At 31.6% G+C, this 20,051-nt stretch overlaps 1 protein-coding gene across 4 annotated transcripts in view; it reads right to left on the bottom strand.

Moving 5' to 3' along the window:
• PCDH17 (protocadherin 17) overlaps window positions 1-20,051 on the bottom strand; it is a 90,815-nt gene that overhangs the window by 19,450 nt on the left and 51,314 nt on the right. Inside the window, exon 4 of one of the 4 annotated variants that reach the window (XM_012723291.1) lies at window positions 17,426-17,457. The exons of the other annotated variants lie outside the window; for them this stretch is intronic. Within the exon in view, the coding sequence (XP_012578745.1) occupies window positions 17,453-17,457 (5 nt within the window). The 3' untranslated portion in view covers window positions 17,426-17,452. Of the gene's footprint in view, window positions 1-17,425; window positions 17,458-20,051 lie in introns of those variants that run through there. 4 annotated transcript variants of the gene reach the window in all.

Raw genomic sequence — 20,051 nt, forward strand, 5'->3', positions numbered from 1 at the left:
TTAAAGGGGGCCACATGGAATTATCTTGCTACATCTTCAATTTAAAATTATGAGGATACAATCTAGTCCTTGCAAAATGTATGAAGAAAAAAATATAGTTTTACAACATTCATTTATTCTTAATTTTGTTACCAAACTCATTTGGGGGGGGGGGGATTTGACATAACTGTTCACATTTTTAAACCTACAAAAATTAGAGTTTCTCCTACTTAATGACCATTTTACTATGTAAAAATGAATTTTACATTCACTTGATAATAACCCAAACTCAGAAACCAATATATCTAAAATATTTCAGCTATCTTCAAAATATCTCATATGCTTTAAATAATATGCCTAATATCATATGAAGTAGAAAACTCTTCCTCAGAAAAATAAACTACATTCAATTTGGAGGGGAAAAAACAGCTTTTAGGCTGTGCAATGGATGACACATCGTTTTGCCGATACTCATCCCCATCCAAATAACAGAATGCCTCCTTATTTGGAAAAGCGGTCCTTATAGATGTAACTATCTATTTAAGAGAAAATCATGGAAGATTAGAATGGGCCTTCTCCCAAAGTCTTGTGTCCTTATGAGAGAGAAATCTGACTCAGAACGGCACAGAAGGAGAATAACATGTGAAGATAGATTTTGTTGGAATGTTGTGTCTAGGATTGCTAGTCATCACTAGAAGCCTCTAGACAAAAAGAAGAATTCTCTCCTGGAGTCATCAGAGTACTGTCTTTGCTGAGAACTTCATTTTGGATTTCAATTTTCCAGAAATTATATTGAACAAATTTCTGTTATCCTAAAGCCACCCAGTCACAGTTTTGTGTTATGGCAGCTCTAAAAAACCCATACAGATTTTGGTACCAGGTAGTGAGATGTTGCTGTGAAAATATGTAAGGGATATTGGTATTGGTTAATGGGTAAAAACTGGAGGTTTTGGGGTATTTGATGAAAAGGAAAACAACAACCACCTAGATGTCCTTAAAGAGACTATTTGGAGAAATACAGACATTCAAGGTGATTCTAATGAAGATTCAAAAAGTAGTGAGTAAAGCTATGGAGAAAGCTCTCACCATCTTAGAAGGTACATAGATTGTTGTGCTGTCACAAATAAAAAGTAGACAGAAATATGAATATAAAAGGTACTTTTTATGAATTCTCATATGGACATTGGAAATTAATACTTATTATAAAATGGCAGAAAGCTTGGGCACTTTGTTACATTGACAGTAAAATGTGTAAATGATGAGCTTCATTATTTAGCTAAGAAGGTTTCCAGCAAGGTGTAATAGATGTGACCTGGTTTCTCTTTCTGGTTATAGAAACATGTAAGAAGAAAGAGATTGAAATAAAGGTGCATTCATGTGCAGAATAGTCAGTAGCTACAGAGATTAGGCATGTGATTAATGGGTCAAATGAACCATCTCAAGAGAAGTCATGAATGAAGAAGATGAGGGTTTGGAAGCAGGATCAACGAAAACCATCTTGTCTAATAGTGCAGATCCCCTCAACATGACAGAATGCAAAGTTTTTATTTAGTGTCTACAGTAATATCATTGTGAACATGGACTGAAAGAGCAATAATGGAACAAAATGAAGGGAAGTGTTTCCCATGGAAAAGTCATAGACACAGGACCAGGAAAGGCAGATTATCTCACTAGAGGGTAAAGAGAGATTAAAGGATACAGGATAAACAAAATAAAACCAAAGGATTACCCTCAGGCCCTGAAACCAAATGGAATATAGTGTTGTCTACTTGTAAGCTACTATCCCTTTAGTCCTTCAATTTTTTCATTTTAGGGTGATTAAGTCAATCCTATCTATGTCTATTCATCAGTAAATTTTGGAAACAGGAACTCGCTTTCTGGGTTGACAGGTCTGTGGAAGAGAAATTTTGCTCCAGTGTGTGTCATACATAGAATCTCACCATGTCTGATTTAAATGCTGAGATTTGGGACTTTTCTGAACTTCTATTTAGAAGCTATTCTCCTCTCCTCTCCTCTCCTCCGCTCCCCGCCCCTCCCCTCCCCTTCATTCCATTATATTCTATTTAGAAACTTCTATTTCCAATTCAGGCTGGAAAATGTTAAGACACTTGGATGATATTGGGAGCAGTTGAATGAATTTTATAAATAGAAAAGGTTGAAAAGTGACTCCCTAAATTCATGCCCATTTAAAAAGTCAGAATATGAACTTCCTTGAAAATAAGGTCCTATTTGAAAATAATTAGTTAAGATTTAATTCAATGACTGGTATCCTTACAAGAAGAGAAATAAACAAACCAGCAAAAAAAAAAAAAAAAGAGAGACAGTCAGGCCAAGAGCACTCCAAGTGACCATGGGGCTAGAGTTGCAAATGATATGTCTAGGATTGATGTAAACATCCAAAAGCTTGGTAGGCAATTAAAGCTCCTGTCGTTGGAATTTGAGAGAGCATGACCATGCTTATATCTTGACTTTGGATTTCTAGTCATGATAACTGTGCAATAATAAATTTCTGGTTTTAGTACATCCAATCAGTAATATTTTACGAAAGTAAGTTTCTATGCATTATCAAAATGAAACATCAAAGTATAAAATACACATGTATCAAATATATATATATATATATATACACACGCATAATAGGCTGCCAAAAAAAACCACACAACTGAATGACAATAGGACAAATTAAAATTAAAAAGTAGGCTCTAGGAAAGTTAAACCATATTGACATGACCAAATTAAAATGTTGCCTTCTATGTTATGGTTCATAAATAAACTAAACTTGTCATAGATACATACATATGCCAGTAAAATTGATCTGCTGAATATAAGATTCAATGGAAATCACCCAGGGAAAATGTTTTTCTGTGTGAATAGGATTTTAACAAGTACACTGAAATAGAATATGTCATTAAAAGGTATGCAAGTTAATAGCTCTGTGTGCTTACTTCTAAGATTGCTATGACTTCTCTTTAAAGTTTGCATTACTTCTGATGTTTATGTTTAGGAATCCCATTTTAATAACATTTGTATGACAAATTTGCTTAAAACAAAGTCCTTTTCATGGACTACTATTCTGGTGCTTGCTACACAAAATGTCTTTAAAAATATGTGTATGAATATTTGTATTAACAATAAAAAAGGTAGTCTTTTGTTAAGAAAATATATTTCCTTACATGTTTGTAATAAGGCTTCAAAGACATGGATACTTGTAGTCAGAAGCTCACTATACATAGAATGGATTGATGATTCCAATCCATAGAGATTCAGCATATCTTAATACATATATTAATAAATGCTTCCACTTTCTTTGGAAATGAATATTAAAATATTCAATTTTCATACATTTATTTGGAGTCATTTTACCAAATTTTTCATCTAAATGAAAAATAGGCTGAAATATGGTTCCCTTAAGAAATATGTTGGTAAATTTCACCAAAATGTACTGCAGCAATAGTTACATTTATTATTAACAAATGCATTTCTTTTAAATTTAGTGCACAGGAATACATTGTTTTGGGGCCTTTATGCCCTAATATATTAATAACTAATTTTTTTTCTATAATATATTTGTCTTAGTACATTGGGGCTAATATAACAAGCTATCACAGACTGAGTGCTTACAAGCAACAAATATTTATTCCTCACGTTCTGGAGGCTGATAAAATGTCCAAGATCAAGGACAGTTCTGTATTGAGAGGCCCTGCTTCCTGTTCACAGGAAGTATTTTCTTTGCTACATCCTCATATGGTGAAAATCTAGTGCCATTTTTCAAGGGTCTTAATTACATTTATGTAAGTTCTACATAAATGACTTTGTCACTCTTAAGAATCCCCACTTTTCAAAAACATCACATTGGGGACTAGATGTCAACAGATGAATTTTTTTTGGGGGGGGCACAAACATTCACTATATAGCAGCACTCCATTTCATCAAAAAAAATAAATAAATAAAATAAGTGAGCCAAAGTGAAACTCAGCCAAACCTCACAAGTATTGTGGAAATGCCTATGAATGAAAATAGAATACGGTTACATTTATATGAATCTGTACAAGTTTATGTACACAAATAACATATATTCTACCCTGCAAGTGCAAAGCCCAAGAATTGATCCATCCAAATTCTATAATGTGTCTGAGAGTGAAAGTGACTGTATCTTATGGTATGTAAAAACTGACACCAGTGTTCTATATACAAATGTAAGAAAATATTTTGTATTGTTTTGTGATATTGTTCAAGGTAGAGTATTTCTGCCATTTTCTTTAAATTTCTTAAATAAATAAATAAATTTCTTAAATAAATTTCTAAGTACCCCAGCCAAGTCTTAGACTTCAGTGGGTACCTGGTGGGAATTTGAGTTATTGAGCCATGCTTAATAATAATACTTTGATAGTACAACAAAATTGTTGTCTCACAGGTATAGGTCAGTCATGATTACATTTCAGAGAGTACAAACCTCTAAAGCTGAATTCTCACTGTTGAAATGAGAGGGCAAGAATCTTGGAATATTCAAACATCCAACTAAGTCCTAAATAAATCTCATCTGAAAGTTTCTCTGTGAATTTCCTTAAATCAACAAGAGCGACAATAAAATCACAAAGATGTCAATATTCCTATTATGACTGAAAGCAAACACGGCTGGTGAGGTAAGCATTCCAAAAAATTGAGCTTGTATAAATTCCACATTGTGAGTGAGTTGTCTTTTAAAAGTGTATTCATCATTCTGAGTTTAAGAATTCAAAATTCATTTTACTACATAAAATGTCATAGTTAAAGAACTCTTAGTTTAGTTTATAAAAACCTGCTAACCCCAGAGGGAAGGTGGACGGTAGTACAGAATTCTAGCTCTGGATTTAACTTGAAGTCCTAGCAACACGAATGGTAACCACAAAAGTAGAAGAGAAAGAGTTCATTTTCTCTTTCCCAGACATAGAAGTGAGTCTATGAAGATAACTGAAATAACAACTTGTTTTTATACTCTCTTCTAGACTGAGGTAGAAGTTGATGCACATTATATCAAAGAAATATGTGATAAAATTATATCTAAAGTCACATGATTTAATAAACCCTCAAATGTCAAAACATAGGGAAAAGTTATTTTTTCATGAGCTTTTATGGTACTTTCTTGGTCAAAGGGACTGTATCTTTACAAAAACTGGGTCATTTACAAAAACTAGTAAATGGTCTTATTTGTGAAATGTTAATTAAAGTTGTGAAATAAAAGTGAAATCAAGGCAGAACACACAAATGCACATGTATACCTCACACTCACAACACGTACATGTTTTTGCAGAGATAATAAGACCAGGTCATAAGGGTGCCGACGGCATCCTCAGGTGTGCCTGCTTTCCTCCCCCACTTTCTGAAGGCATAAGGGTTCAGAATGTAGCAAAGATGGTGAGAAAGGGAGAATGCGCTCCGTAGGTGGATCATTTAAAAGTCAGACCTTACCTGTCTTGCTACCTGCTAGTTCTTTTGATGCTCAGAGACCAAAATGAAGACAATAGACAACACAGTGTTGACTTGAGCTACCTGCTCCATTAGGGGATTTGACAATAAGGAATTTAGCAAATATAAACAATATTCGGTGGTTAGAATATTGTGGAAATACAAGGATTGAATTTGTAATCTAAAATCTCACAGCTGAATCTAAAATACCACCACAGGTTTTCTAGTTCGTCTTTTTCTATATTCTTTTGTTTCATCATCTGTAAAATCGAGATATCATTATAGGCCTGTTGTGTGGAGCAAATGAGCGCCTGCAAGCAGTTAGAATAATTCAGGAAAACCACTTAATGAACGGACTATTTAACCATCACTCGAGCAGGATTGGCAAGTGAAGAAAAGTACAATACGCAAATTCAGTTTGAATGTCGTGCTTCTTGCAAATGAAAAATACTCATTTGGGGACTCTACAGTTTAGATCACAGAGTGAAAACATACAATTATTGTTTTTAATGTGTACAATATAATTCTTCCTGTTTTTGATTACAGTTTTTTTCAGTGTTTACAGTTGAGGGTACAGTGTCCTATTTTAGTCATAAATGTACTACTCGTATCCTCTAGGTCACTGTTGTAGTGAATAGATAAAAATTCCAGTCATTGATCAACTTTTTCTATACTTCTCCACAGGAAAATGTGGTCAAGATAAAAAAATATATATATATATATATATATATATATATATATATATAATCACACATTTTGTTCAAGAATAAAACTAATGACTAGAAAGTGATTTGAATCACTCCTCTTTTAAGGCAAATATTGTTCAGAAAGGAAAATAGTGAGTATATTAAGATTAGAACACAACAAATACCTCTAGCAGTTTTATAAGTTTGCATTTACTATTCTGTGTTTTAGGGATCTCTTAGTGGAAAAAATCTGAGAAAAACCCCAAAGCAAAGGGAGTTGGCTGGGTTACCCATAAACTAAATGCAGATTAGAGGTTAAAAAAGCATATTTTTCTCTACCATACAAAAATTTTTCCACTCTCCACTTCTATAATTTATGTAATAAAAACAAAGATACAAAGAGATAAATTAATACTGTGACACATAATTGATAAACTATGAAAAATGATGCTAGCTTTTTTTTCATTGTTTTTTTTTCTGATAAATTTCATTTTTAATAATTCCTTTTTCCCAGATTTTCATACTGGAAGAAAATAATTTTTTAGTTTGTTCTTGTCATTATTTATTAATGGCTTACTAACTTATAAGGAAATGATGACACACAAAAATGTACACCCTATTTTAGCTCTTAATTGAACATTGTAGCAATAGACTACATCACTGTGTGCCCTCATGTTTTCTAAAAAAATCTAGCTCAAATTTCCATTTGTATGACTAATCATTCTGTACAGACTGATGATTACATTGATAAATTCATTTTCCATTTCTCCAAAGGTGTTTTGATATTAATAACATAACTACAAACAAAAGCAAATGAGTAGCCACTTCTGTAAACAGGTCTTTCTTAAATCAAACATATTGATCTAAAGTTCCCTTCCCTGTAATTATTGTTTATATGCACATAGTCTTGTGCAGTTTGATCTCAAAAATATATGTAATTATATTTGATAATTTATATTTGAAAGATGAGGGCAAGTTTAGAGATCATGTAGTAAAAATGTCTTTTTTTTTTCACGATAATAAAATTGAGATCTATAATGATTAGTGGCAAAATAAAGATTATCCTCTTGATCCCAAAACCAATTCCTTTTGTACACTACATTATATATTTTTATTTGTATGTTATTCTATTGTAGTACTTATAACAAGGTTACCACATAATTATTGTTCCACCACAATCATTTTTAAAGTGATAGGGACTATATTAATAATTATACCTGGACAACAGATATAGAGAGATTTCTGAGCAAATAATGTTAAGTGATAAGCTCCACAGAAAGTAAAGAAAGACCATGTTTAGTATCTTTTTTTAAAAAATCACATAAAATTTCATTTTAATAACATTTTTCTAGAAAAGAATAATAATTTTATCTACATTTATCTAAATTATAAAACAGCTAATACTTAACTGATCCTAAAAGATGTATCTTTATGGACACTGAAAAATGCAGTAGAAAAATTATTCTGTTTTTGAGAGAAATTATAGGCATCAGTATAGACAAAACATAAAGATTGTTAGGGAATTTCACATAAAATATTAAGCTAATAAAGACATCTAAGTTAAATAATTTACAAAAAAGTAGTATGAAAAACATGCTTTGTAAAAAAAAGTCAAATGGATAAAGCAGATAGTAAAGAACAACATATAAAAATAAAAGATGAAAGGCATTTGATTTTGAATGAAAATGCAAGTATGCAAAGAGACTGTGTGAATTAATCATACAAAACAGAAGGGAGAAATATGTGCAAATTTGATGAAGGGATTCTGGTGGTGCTCACTTGAGTAATCAAAGAATGACATATCAATAATTAAAATTAGAAAGATAGCTCTGAGAGCAGTTTCTTTAAAATTCAGGAAATTAATAGAAAGGAACTTTCACCTTTTTTTTAATTTTGGGGGAAATTAAATCCAGAGATAGGAAATTATTTCATATACATTCAACACAAATCAATGAAACATAACTGAATATATAAACCTTCTAATATCTCATTTGACACAACATCAATGACTACAAAGGAATGCACACATGACAATAATATAAACTGTAACCATTCAGACGTATCATGGCTCATAATTATCTAGGACACTAAAAGATCCTGACAAAGTTAATCTAATAAATCTGCCAGTATCTCTTCTATTTCAAATCTGCACCTCGAGCAAAATAGTTGTCAAAATGGAGCTGTCTACCCAGAACTGAATATGAAGGAAGGGTGTCAAGGCTTTTCTAGCTTTTTTGCCTTTAACGTGAAATTTTATTCTAATTTTCACAAGGTGCTGAAGATCACATTTTCCCCTTATAAAGACCAGTTACACAATGTGAAACTGGCTGCTCATTTGAGTTCTTTAGCTCTGAAAACCATCTTCAGGTATGTTCAAGGCCATTCTCTAAGGCAACACTTCTGATTATTTTATCTCTGTGACCTGAATGAACCGGATCCAGGCTGAGAAATAATGTGGAAATGTTTTTTTCCAGGATTGTCACATTATTGAATGATATCTGTAAAATGGTAAATTCATTTTACTAGCTACTGCTCAAAACTGGTAATTGCAATTGTGAAAAACACAGTATGCAGCTATTTGATATTTTTAGTAACTTGAGTGGGAATAACTGCCCAAGCTCTATAGTCAGCCTCTGCTTTGTAGGATAATTAAGAAAGCAGCATGATCTTTACATACTACTGAAAACAAATATTTAAACCCTGATCTTGCTTCAAACCAATGACCCTGTAGCCTCAACTTACCTACTAAGCCAACAATAAGTTTGTTTCCATGAGTATCTCTCAGTCATGATACCTAATTAAGTGCAGGAATGATTTTGTACTATTAAAAAACAGTAAATAAACCAAAAAAAATCCTTTTCTCCAGGTATTCCATGTATTTTCCATCTTTATCTACAGGTATACCATCAATTAAGTCACCTCAAAACATTACTTAGATCTATTATGTCACAAAATAGAACAAATTAAAAATCTTACTTGATGTAATCTCTGTGAAATAGACATGTTACTGTTATATCAAGGCTTTGAATGTTCAGTCGTTAAATTCAGATTCTAGGCAGCTTTAAATTGATTAGCCATGAAATGAATTAAAAACTATCTGGGATATTAAAGTATATTTTAATGTATTTGAAAGAATGATGGAAACCTAAATTAGAATTATGATCTGATCTCATATAATGAAGATAATTTTAATTAATTTAATGGATGTGTGCCAGACTTGGAGTTTTTGCTGTTTTCTTTCTGACTCTCTCCAACTTCCATTGTAGCCTTAACAACAACAACAACAAAAAAAAAAACAATTTTTTGTTGAGCTATAAGATGAGGTTGCTAAACACAGAAGTTCTGTGTTTTATTTCATTAATAATATTATATGATCTTAAAAAAATAATATTCTAGAATAGTTTACATGTGATTCTATACACCAGGTTTGCAGACAGCCATTCTTTTGTCTAAGTGGCAGGATTTGACTACAAGTGGAAACACAGCTCACTTTTAGTTGAAATGTGTTATAAGTGTAAATAATGAAAACTGGTAGCAAAGCTGTAGATAAGAGATTGGTAGCTCTGAACAGCATTTTCCCTACTTTGATTATTTTTCAACTTTTTCCCATTTAGTATATGTCAGGCATATTAACATAAATCTAAAAGGAGAGTTCTAAGATTAATGTCTCTGCAGGTATAAAGATTTAGATTTTTAGCCTGAAACACTCATGCAAAAGTTTGCTAAATATCTATGTTGTAACACAGCTAATATGAATTGAAAAACATCATATTTTACGAACAAGTAAGGACTACTTGTAGCCAAGGTTAGAAAGGTTGGGAATCCAGCTTGAATTTATGGACTTTCACATAATGAAAACAATTGCATGCAACTCATTGACAATGGAACACTGGAAAACATTAAAAGGCAACTGTCTGAATTGACTCCATGAAAAAAATTCATGGAGGGTTCCTTTGGGCCCTTCCTGGTGGCGCAGCTGTTTAAAGTACAGCATTGACGCTTAAGCCACTTCCACATGAGTTCGATTCCCGCCTGCCCCGGAGGATATCCACATGGCGCGCAGACCTCTCCTGATCTGCACGCTGCTCCCCTCAGCAGTGTACTTCCTAGATCTGCCTGTTCTGCTCCCCACACTGTCTTTGGTGAATCCTTTCACCCTCTGTATCTCTGGCCTGTACCCCAGTTCTATATGAATAAATAAATAAATCTTTAGCCATAAAATAGGCAAATGGGGTCTCTAATAAAGTCTTAATAAGGTCTTTAATAAATTCTTAACAAATAAATAAATGATAAAAGAGAAAAATATTTTAAAAATCATTCCACTTGATAGAAGTATTTCCTAATGATATCTTCAAGTCTACTTAAAAATCCAAAAAAAAAAAAAAATTTAAGAATAATTTAAAACAAATCAAGTGGGCAATTATCAGTTTGTTGAGTGTGTCAGTCAAATGTGGATGTGGGAGGAATTTAAGTAGATGAAAGTACTACCAACCTTCATATTTGACTTCTTTCTTATACTAACAGAGAAAAACTTCAGTAGCTTTACTTCCATTTAGAAGGAAAGTGTTTTTCTCCTCATTGTGCATTTCAATTTATAATTCCTTTCCTATATCTGCTGTGAACCCTCAAAATGTGCATTAAGTCTTATATCTTACTTGAAAAAGTGAAAATGAGCATACTTTATCCAAGATAGTGATAAAAATAAATTTTAATCTTACTATTAATGCTTTTAAATATATAAGATGTGGTGTTGGATACAGTTTAAGATAGACTGTAGAAACAAATTCTAAGATTTCAAAATAAGTCCAATATTTTCCTCATTTTTGCATGCAAAAATGTATGTATCTATATTTTCTTTTGTTAAACTATTTGAGGTAACATCGACATTCCCTATTGATATTCTGTTTTAATATGTTTCTGTAGTCACTTAATGTGGTTTTCTTTCTTAAAAGGTTGGGGTTAAATGCAATTAGTTTATATGAAATTGTATATCCAATTTTTTAAAGATTTATAAAAATAAGAATTTGGTTCTCTACAGCTGATGATTTAAATTGTTTTATAGCATTTGCAGTATTCTCTGCTTTTTAGAACCAAAGCAGTATTTTCTTTAAAGAAAATGAAAGGACAGCTGGCATGGAAATCAGGGTAACAGTTACAAGTCAAGTACATAAAGATCAATAATATGTTTCTAGGGCATCCCTGGTGGTACAAGGGGTTTGGTTTCAGCAAAATGTAGCTAATCACAACGACTGCAGTTCAATCCCTGGTCAGGTAGCTGGACTTCATGGTGCAGCAGACCTTTCCAGTCTTGCCTGCTACTCCCCTCAGCAGTGTATTTCAGTAGATCCACCTTCTTCTTACAATGTATTATCTCTGGCGAATCCTCTCAACAACTCCTCCCCAACTCTACCCACCCCCCCACACACACATATGCTTCTAGCCTACACCCCAGCTCTTAAATGTATAAATAAAATAAATATTTTTCCTACTTCTTAATGACAACTGTTTTAATAACATCATACACCATGTGCACTTGAACTTTATCGCTCAAGGAGATGGAACAGTTGCTATTTGTTCTAGATTTCAAAAGAGGAATGTTGATATCCAGAGTTAAAGGGACAACTGGCAAAAATAAATCAGAGCTCAAGTTTTCTGCTTCATTGTTTACATCAATACGAAACCAGATATCTTGGGTGGAGCAGACTGCAGCACTATCTAAAATAGCAAATTATAGAAACAACCTAAATGACCAAGGAGAGATGAGTGATATAGATGTGTATATACACAGTGGGATCCTGCTCAGCTATAAAATATGATGAACTCTTACCATTTGTGACAACATGGATGAAACTGGAATGGATAATGTTAAGTGAAATGAGCCAAATGGGGTAAGCTAAATACCAAACAATTTCATTTGTATGTGGAATACAGAGAAACAGAGTCAGACAACACCAAACAAAAAACAAATCCTAAAAATATGAGTGTAGACAGATATTCCCAGAGGGCAAGGGGGGAGGGGGTAGCACACATCTGAAGGGTTGAGGCATATACTGCATTGTAAACCCAAGTTGATTTAGAAATAAAGAAGGAGGTGGGAAAGGAGGAGGAAGGTAGGACAAGCAAGCCAAAGCCAAGAATAATTGCTAAGCCATAATCTCTTTCTGAGTAATATGGGAATAACATCTAAATTGCAGTTCTTACAGATCAGAAGAGTGATGATGCATGTAAAGGGTTGTTCAAAAGTAAAGACACGGTAAATGGTAGGTAGGTATTCCACTATCCAAAAACTCTTAATTTTGGTCTGGTTTTCCCTATTTAATATTAATTTTACTTTAGAGAAAACTAACTTTGGAAGGAAAATGTTAAACAGCTAGCTGTAACATAATAGTGGGTGGGTTTTCATTGGCATAACTGGAGTAATTATAATTTTTCCTGAAAATTGTAACTTATCTTTAAAAAGGAATCCTAACCCTTCCTTCCCTTTTCCTCATTTTCTCTCTCCCTTTTTCCTCTTTTCTTTCTTTCTATTTATTTATTTTTATTTATCTATTTACATTATTGTCATTTTATAGTAATGTTTCCTCCTTTCTATAAATAAAATCTTTATTTTATTTTGTATGCTTTTATGAAAGTCCTGTTTTTGGTAGTATCTTAAAACCAGGGTCTTAAACTAAAGTTACTAAATGAAAAGCAGTAATTTACTAACTAAACATGATCAAGTCCTTTCTTTTAGATTATTACTTTATTTTAGAATGTGGTTTATCAATCTGCTTGCTGCCATTGTTTTATTCTAGGTACACTACAATGCAGAAAAGACAACTCAATGTTCCCTTCTTCATACACTTGGTGTTTATTTATTTTGGAAGGAAAAATAAAGTTGATTTCATTTCTTGCAGGGAGAGGAAAATATTTCTAAATTATATTCAATTGGATAATAGAGATCTTTCAATTGCTGGAACAAGATTGTTCTAATTAGCAGGAACACTAAGCAGCAATCAAGTGGTTAATAAAATCTAAAACATTAAAGTCTTTATAGTACAAAAGGCCAATATCTTTCTACTCCTCATCAGGGAATAATAGAAACATCTTGACCCAGCTCTTTGGACACACAGGAATTGCCATCCTGATTCAAATCCTTGATTAATACACTCTAGAATGATACATCTGGCAATGGCCTACATATGAGCTCTCCCAAGACTGAGGAAAAAATAGATTCTATTAAAATGGAACAATTATACTATCATATCTTGCATATTTTTTTTTGTGTGTGTGTGGTTTGTAGCAAAATAAAACAAAACAAGACAAAAGACTAAATTATGAAATAATCTAATGCTAATCTCAAGAGAAAAAATTCATACTGGTAAAAAAAAGGTAAAAAATTGCTTTTAAATAGTTTACTTTAGAGATTAAAATTGTGTTCTTACTACTTACAAATAAATGAATTTACATCACTTTCACTTTATACTTTTTATAATTTTTTAAGGTAATATAGGTTTATGGTACTAATTAAGACTCAGAATTATTGGATCTTACTTCTTCAGGGTAGAGTTTAAAAATTTGCTTCTACTTTCTGAATTAGCTAATGATTCATAATATTTTTCCTTATTCTGGACATGCATTTTCCCCAACTAAATTCCCATATTTAAAAGGAAAAACAGAGAGAGAGAATCCCTCACTCTCATCAAAATTTCATATTCATTTCTTATTACAGTAAGAAATGTTCTTCATGGTAAGTGTGCAGGCTTGACTGATGTAATTTTACAGATAAGAAAGTAGCTTTTATAATGTAGCAAGCACATTGTATTCCAAAAATATTGCAGCAATAAATCTTTTCCATCGGGCATTTTTAACAAACACTCTTGACTGATAAAGCATAGCTTAAGAATCATACATTTGTATATGTTTATCCTCTTTTAGTTCTCAGATTTTAATAACTGGATCAAGAGTTGTTTTTTGCCATGTCCAGGTAACACTGATTTCATTTTGTATCTTATTTGATCTGGAAAAAGAAATAAAATTTGCCTATGAGTTACCCAAGATGTGTTACTATCTATTATCTGCACTTCCCTGATATGCCATTCTTTATATACTTACCTGAAAAATAAATTTATGTAAAATTTATGTATCTACAGTATACAATGTATGAATTAAAAGTGTTTTTAAAGCTACTTCAGCTTTCATGGGTCACTTAAAAACATTCTAAAAAGACTATAGGATAAGAATGTTATAGTTGTTGAGATTATTTTCTTAAATCAAGCATATATAAACTGATAGCTTCTTTCTGACAATATGGACATTCTCCAAAGAATAAGATTTCATACAATATGAGAAAAGTGACATAAGGAGATTCATGTAGTTTAGACAATTATTATTTGACTGGATTAATTCCTGCATAATACTTAACCCATTGTATAAAACTTACTTCTGTGTAGCTGAACTTTAAAAACTAATCATCAGTGCTATTATGGTACCCCACCACAATATGTGAAATAATAAACCCAAGTAATTTTAAGCAACTTGATCTCACTCACTATTGCTAAGTAAAATATATAGAATCTATTTCCAATCTGATATAGCTGTAATTTATTCATATTCTTTAACTTCATAAATTAAAATATGAAAGTATAAAGCACATTTTTAGTAAATCTGAGTCTCAAGATTTGATTATTAATAGGGAAAATAGTTTTCTAACTCCTTGAAAAAAACCTATGAAAGTAAGTAAAACATAAAGTTATTTTTTAAATTATTATTTCAAATACTATTTGAACATTATCAAAATAATGTTGATCTGCTTTCAAGCTTTCTCCTCACTACCTCAGAGCACTGGCTTCTATGCATTTAAAAACTGAAAATGTCTTGAAGCACCAACAACGGACATATCCTCTGAGATGAAGAGACAAGGAACTGTAACCTCCAGCACAAACTGTGCCATTCATAGATTTCTTTCTGACTATGGGAAAGCTGAAAAAGCCCAATATCTCTACTTCTTTAATTGAAGATATCTTTAAGCCTTTTAAAATTATATCCATTGATTATAGAAATGACTATAAATCATTAGATTATCAAACAAGCACAAATAAGTGTTGAAGGAGGTTGTTTCCCATACGTAATCTTACTGAGAATATGTGCACATATCGTTTATTTGTTAATTAAAATGGTAATTTTGAGGGTAAGATTTAGTTATATAAACTGAACTGGAAAATTAAATAAGCAGTTTCTCCACTCCTGTGAAAAGGCAGCATGAAAGAGATTTTAAAAAGAAAAGGGAAAGAAATAACCTAGAATAAGTGAGTTAATTTACAGTTTAATTTGTGCTTCCCCTTCATTTCAGATTATATTAGTTCATCTAATAATGTCATTCTTAGAGACATGTTCCAGTATGTAAGGAATACATGCTACATTTTAAGCTTCTTAGATGTAACTCCTTTATATTAAATAAAATATTTAAATTACTATTGAAGTGGCTGAACTATAATAGTAATTACTATAGTAACAGGGTTATGGCACAATTTAACTTATTTTAATAAAAGTCATTGAAAGCCTTATTCCAATGCAAGTAAAATTGCCAGATATCAGCACCGTTAAGCACAAAGCATATTACTATATTAAAAATTAAAAATTAAAAGTAAACTAATAAAGATATAATTAATTCTTGATAAACTAAGAGAGTAGCTAGCTAGAATAACAATCAATTGATGCCCGTAAATGAACGCTATCAGGATGCCTGGCTGAGAAATATAAAAAAGCTGTCACTCACTTTTCCCTAAAATTACAGACCATTTAATAATAAGCATAGAACTTATACTATGTTATTCAAAGCATGAACATAATAAATATCAATGTCTGGACTGCAGAAAATAGAGGAAGATTAAAGAAATTTTTATCAATCTGCACCATGAAATATTATCAAGTTGAAATTATATTCCTGAATTTTGTAAGCTTTGTAACTTCCTGTTCTCATTGGCATTTATTAAACCATAAGTCAACTTAAATTGGTTTACTGGTATTTAAAATTTAATAAACTCTTGCATACATTCAAAATAGAAAAATACAGTCTGACATGCATTCAAATATAGATACACCATGGATTAAAAAATAAATTACCTTTACTACTTATTAGCTTGAAATATTGTCTATTGATTAATACAAAGACAAAAAAAGGGAATGTACTATCATCTACATAGCACTGAAATTATCTATTTTATATAAGGACTTTTATGTATGATTTAAATTATAAATAATTTTATTTCTCATGTGTTCCCTTTCAAAGTATTACTTCCATTTTTAAATACACAAGGGAAATGTGTAAAGCAATCTGTAAAATCATTAAACTTTTAATTGATATATATATATATATATATATATATATATATATATATATCTCCTATGTCTATAAGTAACAAAATAGTTTTGCAGGCATTAGCATTAAAAAATAATCACAGATGGCCCTCCCTGGTGGCGCAGCGGGTTAAAGCACAGCACTGAGAAGCTGGAGCCACTTCCGCGTGAGTTCGATTCCCGCCTGCCCCAGAGGTGACCACATGGCGTGGCAGACCTCTCCTGACCCGCCCGCTGCTCCCCTCAGCAGTGTACCTCGTGGATCTGCCTGTTCTGCTCCCCACTCTGTCTCTGGTGAAGCCTCTCACCGCCCCTGAGCCTCTGGCCTGTACCCCAGCTCTGTATGCACAAATAAATAAATCTTTAAAAAAAAAAAAAATAATCACAGAGGTACAAAAGAGAACAGCATTTATTTTTCCTTCTCATTTTAATCTCTTCATTGTACTTATATTTTGTTTTTTTTTTACACAATCCTTTTTATCTTATTACTTAAAAAATCCCTATGTGTTACGATTAACATAGATTCAGATTTGACCTATAAAATTTGCCTCAGTGAAAAGTATTACAAATGTTCATGTTACCCTAAAAATTAGTCATTTTGGGTAATAAATCATATGCTCATCCTTTTAAATACTTTAGAATCTATAAAAGTGGTTAAGAATTAATGTTAGTTCAAATGAGCAAAAAGTTTGCTTTATTTTCTCTCCAATTTTTTTCACTTAGTGAATTTTCACTGAAATAGTGAAATATTTATCCATATTTTCTCATATTCAATTTTAGTAATCAATATTGACTAATGAGTTGGTAGAGAGTCACCAAAAATTATTATTAATTTACTATGCTACCTATTGGCAAAAGTTAATTAAAAAGTACTTTGCAGACAATTTTCAGATATAATTTTTTAACTCAAAAGCTTGTAACTTAAATGCTTATAAAATGGCTCCACCAAATGTTGATGATGCATTTCAAAATCACAAGGAATATCATTTTTAAAGGTCATATGGTTATACTGTGTCAAATGAAGAGCATACAATACAGCTAATTAGAATAATGGAGTTAGTGAACATGTAGCTAAGTTGTTTTGAAAAAGTGCATGACTAAAGTAAAAACTGCTCTATTTGTACATTAGATCATAGCATAAAAGTGATACGATAAAGAATTTTATTATGCTTTTGCTTTGGTTCATTTTCTATACTACCATGAGAAATTTCTGTCTTATTCAGAGACAAGTTCTTTGTATCTAGCTACATACTAAACATATTATTATACCTACAAAAATTCATGACCTTGGTCACTTTCACATCTTTCTTATTAATTTCAGTTTTATATCTTCTAAACAAGTTATACCCTTTATGAATAACACGGTAATGATTTTAGGTTTTCTAAACTGCTGTATCTAAAAGCTGATCTCCCTTATGTTTTTATTTTAATTAGATAAAAGACTTCAAAAAACAATCTCCTAAACTTATTAATTATAACATAATAGTAATTCCTAAAACTAAATTGTGAAAACATTTTTGCCCAAATAAATACCAACAACAAAATAAAAACAACATGACTATGATAAAAATTGAACTAATCATTTTTGAAATATGACTTTTGAGTTCTACTTAAATATGAAATATGAAAACAATTTTCTTAAAAGTATTTCCTTTATGGATACTAAGCTATTTTTATGTGTACTTTGTTTTAGGAATTTACAGTTAATTTTATTTTAAATTCCTCTGGAGTTTTAGTTTATATCAAAAACATTCAAAAATCATATTCTTTAAACAATAATTATTCTCCTAGAATCACTCCATAAGGGAAAAAATATAAGAAATCATTAAAAAAAATGACTTCAAACAGTATGCTTTCTGTAAGAGTAATCAGAAGAGCTCATTATTGTATAAAGCAATTTTGAAATACATATGTGTATTATATATATATATATATATATATTCAAAATATACTTCAATAAAGAATGTTCAAACACAATTTTAAATACTGAGCTGAATAAGATTTATGCTTTTGAATAAATTTAATAATCAGGGATTTATTCAAGTTATAATGTTACATATTAAGGGAAATGCTCAAATTAAATATTTGTTATGAATCCAATTACCTTACATATTAAAAACATTATTTAGAAAGGTTATCTCCAGGCAAAGTTGATTATTATCTATAATTTCTACAAAGGTTTGGGATTTTACTGTAAAAGTACCTAGTTAGATGATTTTTTTTTGATAAATCACAAATACCACCAATAATTAAACAACCAGACATTTTGTCCTTTCAGCTTTCTGGTTATATCATCCCATACTATCTATCTACTACCTTCTCCCCCTTTCTATCTCAAACTCATATCATTGGCCCTGTTTCTGGTCATATTGAGCTTTGTGTTTTTTATTCTACATGCCAGAAAAGTAGGGATATTTTCTCTGATGGAATTCTGTCCCTCAGAGTTACCTGGCTGTACTTCCGTCCATCTTTCTGACTGTCCATCTTCATTACCTTCGTGTTGACTAGAATGCCATATTCTCCATGAGTACTCCCGATTGCCCTTGCTACAATACATTTAGTTATTAATATATTTATCATCATCTTTATCATCAACAGCAGTAAGTTTGCTGAAATTGAGAACAGTACAATGAACTCTCTCTCCATGAATTCTTATTGCCTTTACTACCTGCTAAAATTAATCATATTTCCATACTGAGAAAATAACTGGTTGAACTGGGGTAAAGATTATAAAATCAGTCTAAAATAGCAAAATTTTTCAGTGTTCATATATTCAGATCCAAATATAGATATAGATACTGATATATCAGTATACAGATTTATAGATATATCAATATTCTCAAGTGGCATTAAGAGAGGTTAAGTCATAGTAGAAATAATCTAGGTTGGCCCTTTCGTTTACAGATAAGCCATTTTAGGCCCAGAAAGTTAGTCACAGCTGAAGATATAAATATGTATCTGGTATTATTACTAGAACCAATTCTCTGGGTACCTTCTCTAACATTATAATGATACAGAAGTTTCAAGTCTTCTGTTTATTTGATGATCTATTAAGCAACTCTAGATAATGCAAAACATATGTGTGAATTTTCATGTAACCAAAGCTGATACTCAAATGTCAGTAGATATTTATAGAAAAGCAAAAACAAACACAAATCATGAATTAAGGAGAAAAATCAGCCTCCAATATAATACTCACTAAATACAATTTGATGTTATTTTCTGACCAAAAAAAAAAAAAAAGAAATTGCACTAGTATGTGTTGATTAGTATAAAAATAGAAATGTTGGACCCTCCCTAGTGGTGCAATGGGTTAAATAAAGCACAGCACTAAGAAGCTGTCAGTAGCCACTGCAAGAGTTCGATTCCCAGCCAGGGAGGTGTCCCACAAGGTACACCTCCTGTCTTGCCTGCTGCTCCCCTAGAAGTGTGTTTCACTTAATCTGCCTGTTCTGCTTCCCACTCTGTCTCTGGTAAATCCTCTCATGCTCCTACATTCTGGCCTGTACCCCAGTTCTTGTATACATAAATAAATAAATCTTTTAAACAAATAAAAATAGAAATGGTATACTTGCTACATACAAACACAACTTTTCTCCCCAA

Source organism: Condylura cristata, unplaced genomic scaffold (assembly GCF_000260355.1).
Source record: "Condylura cristata isolate star-nosed mole 26May11 unplaced genomic scaffold, ConCri1.0 scaffold00010, whole genome shotgun sequence".
Taxonomy (NCBI): Eukaryota; Metazoa; Chordata; class Mammalia; order Eulipotyphla; family Talpidae; genus Condylura; species Condylura cristata.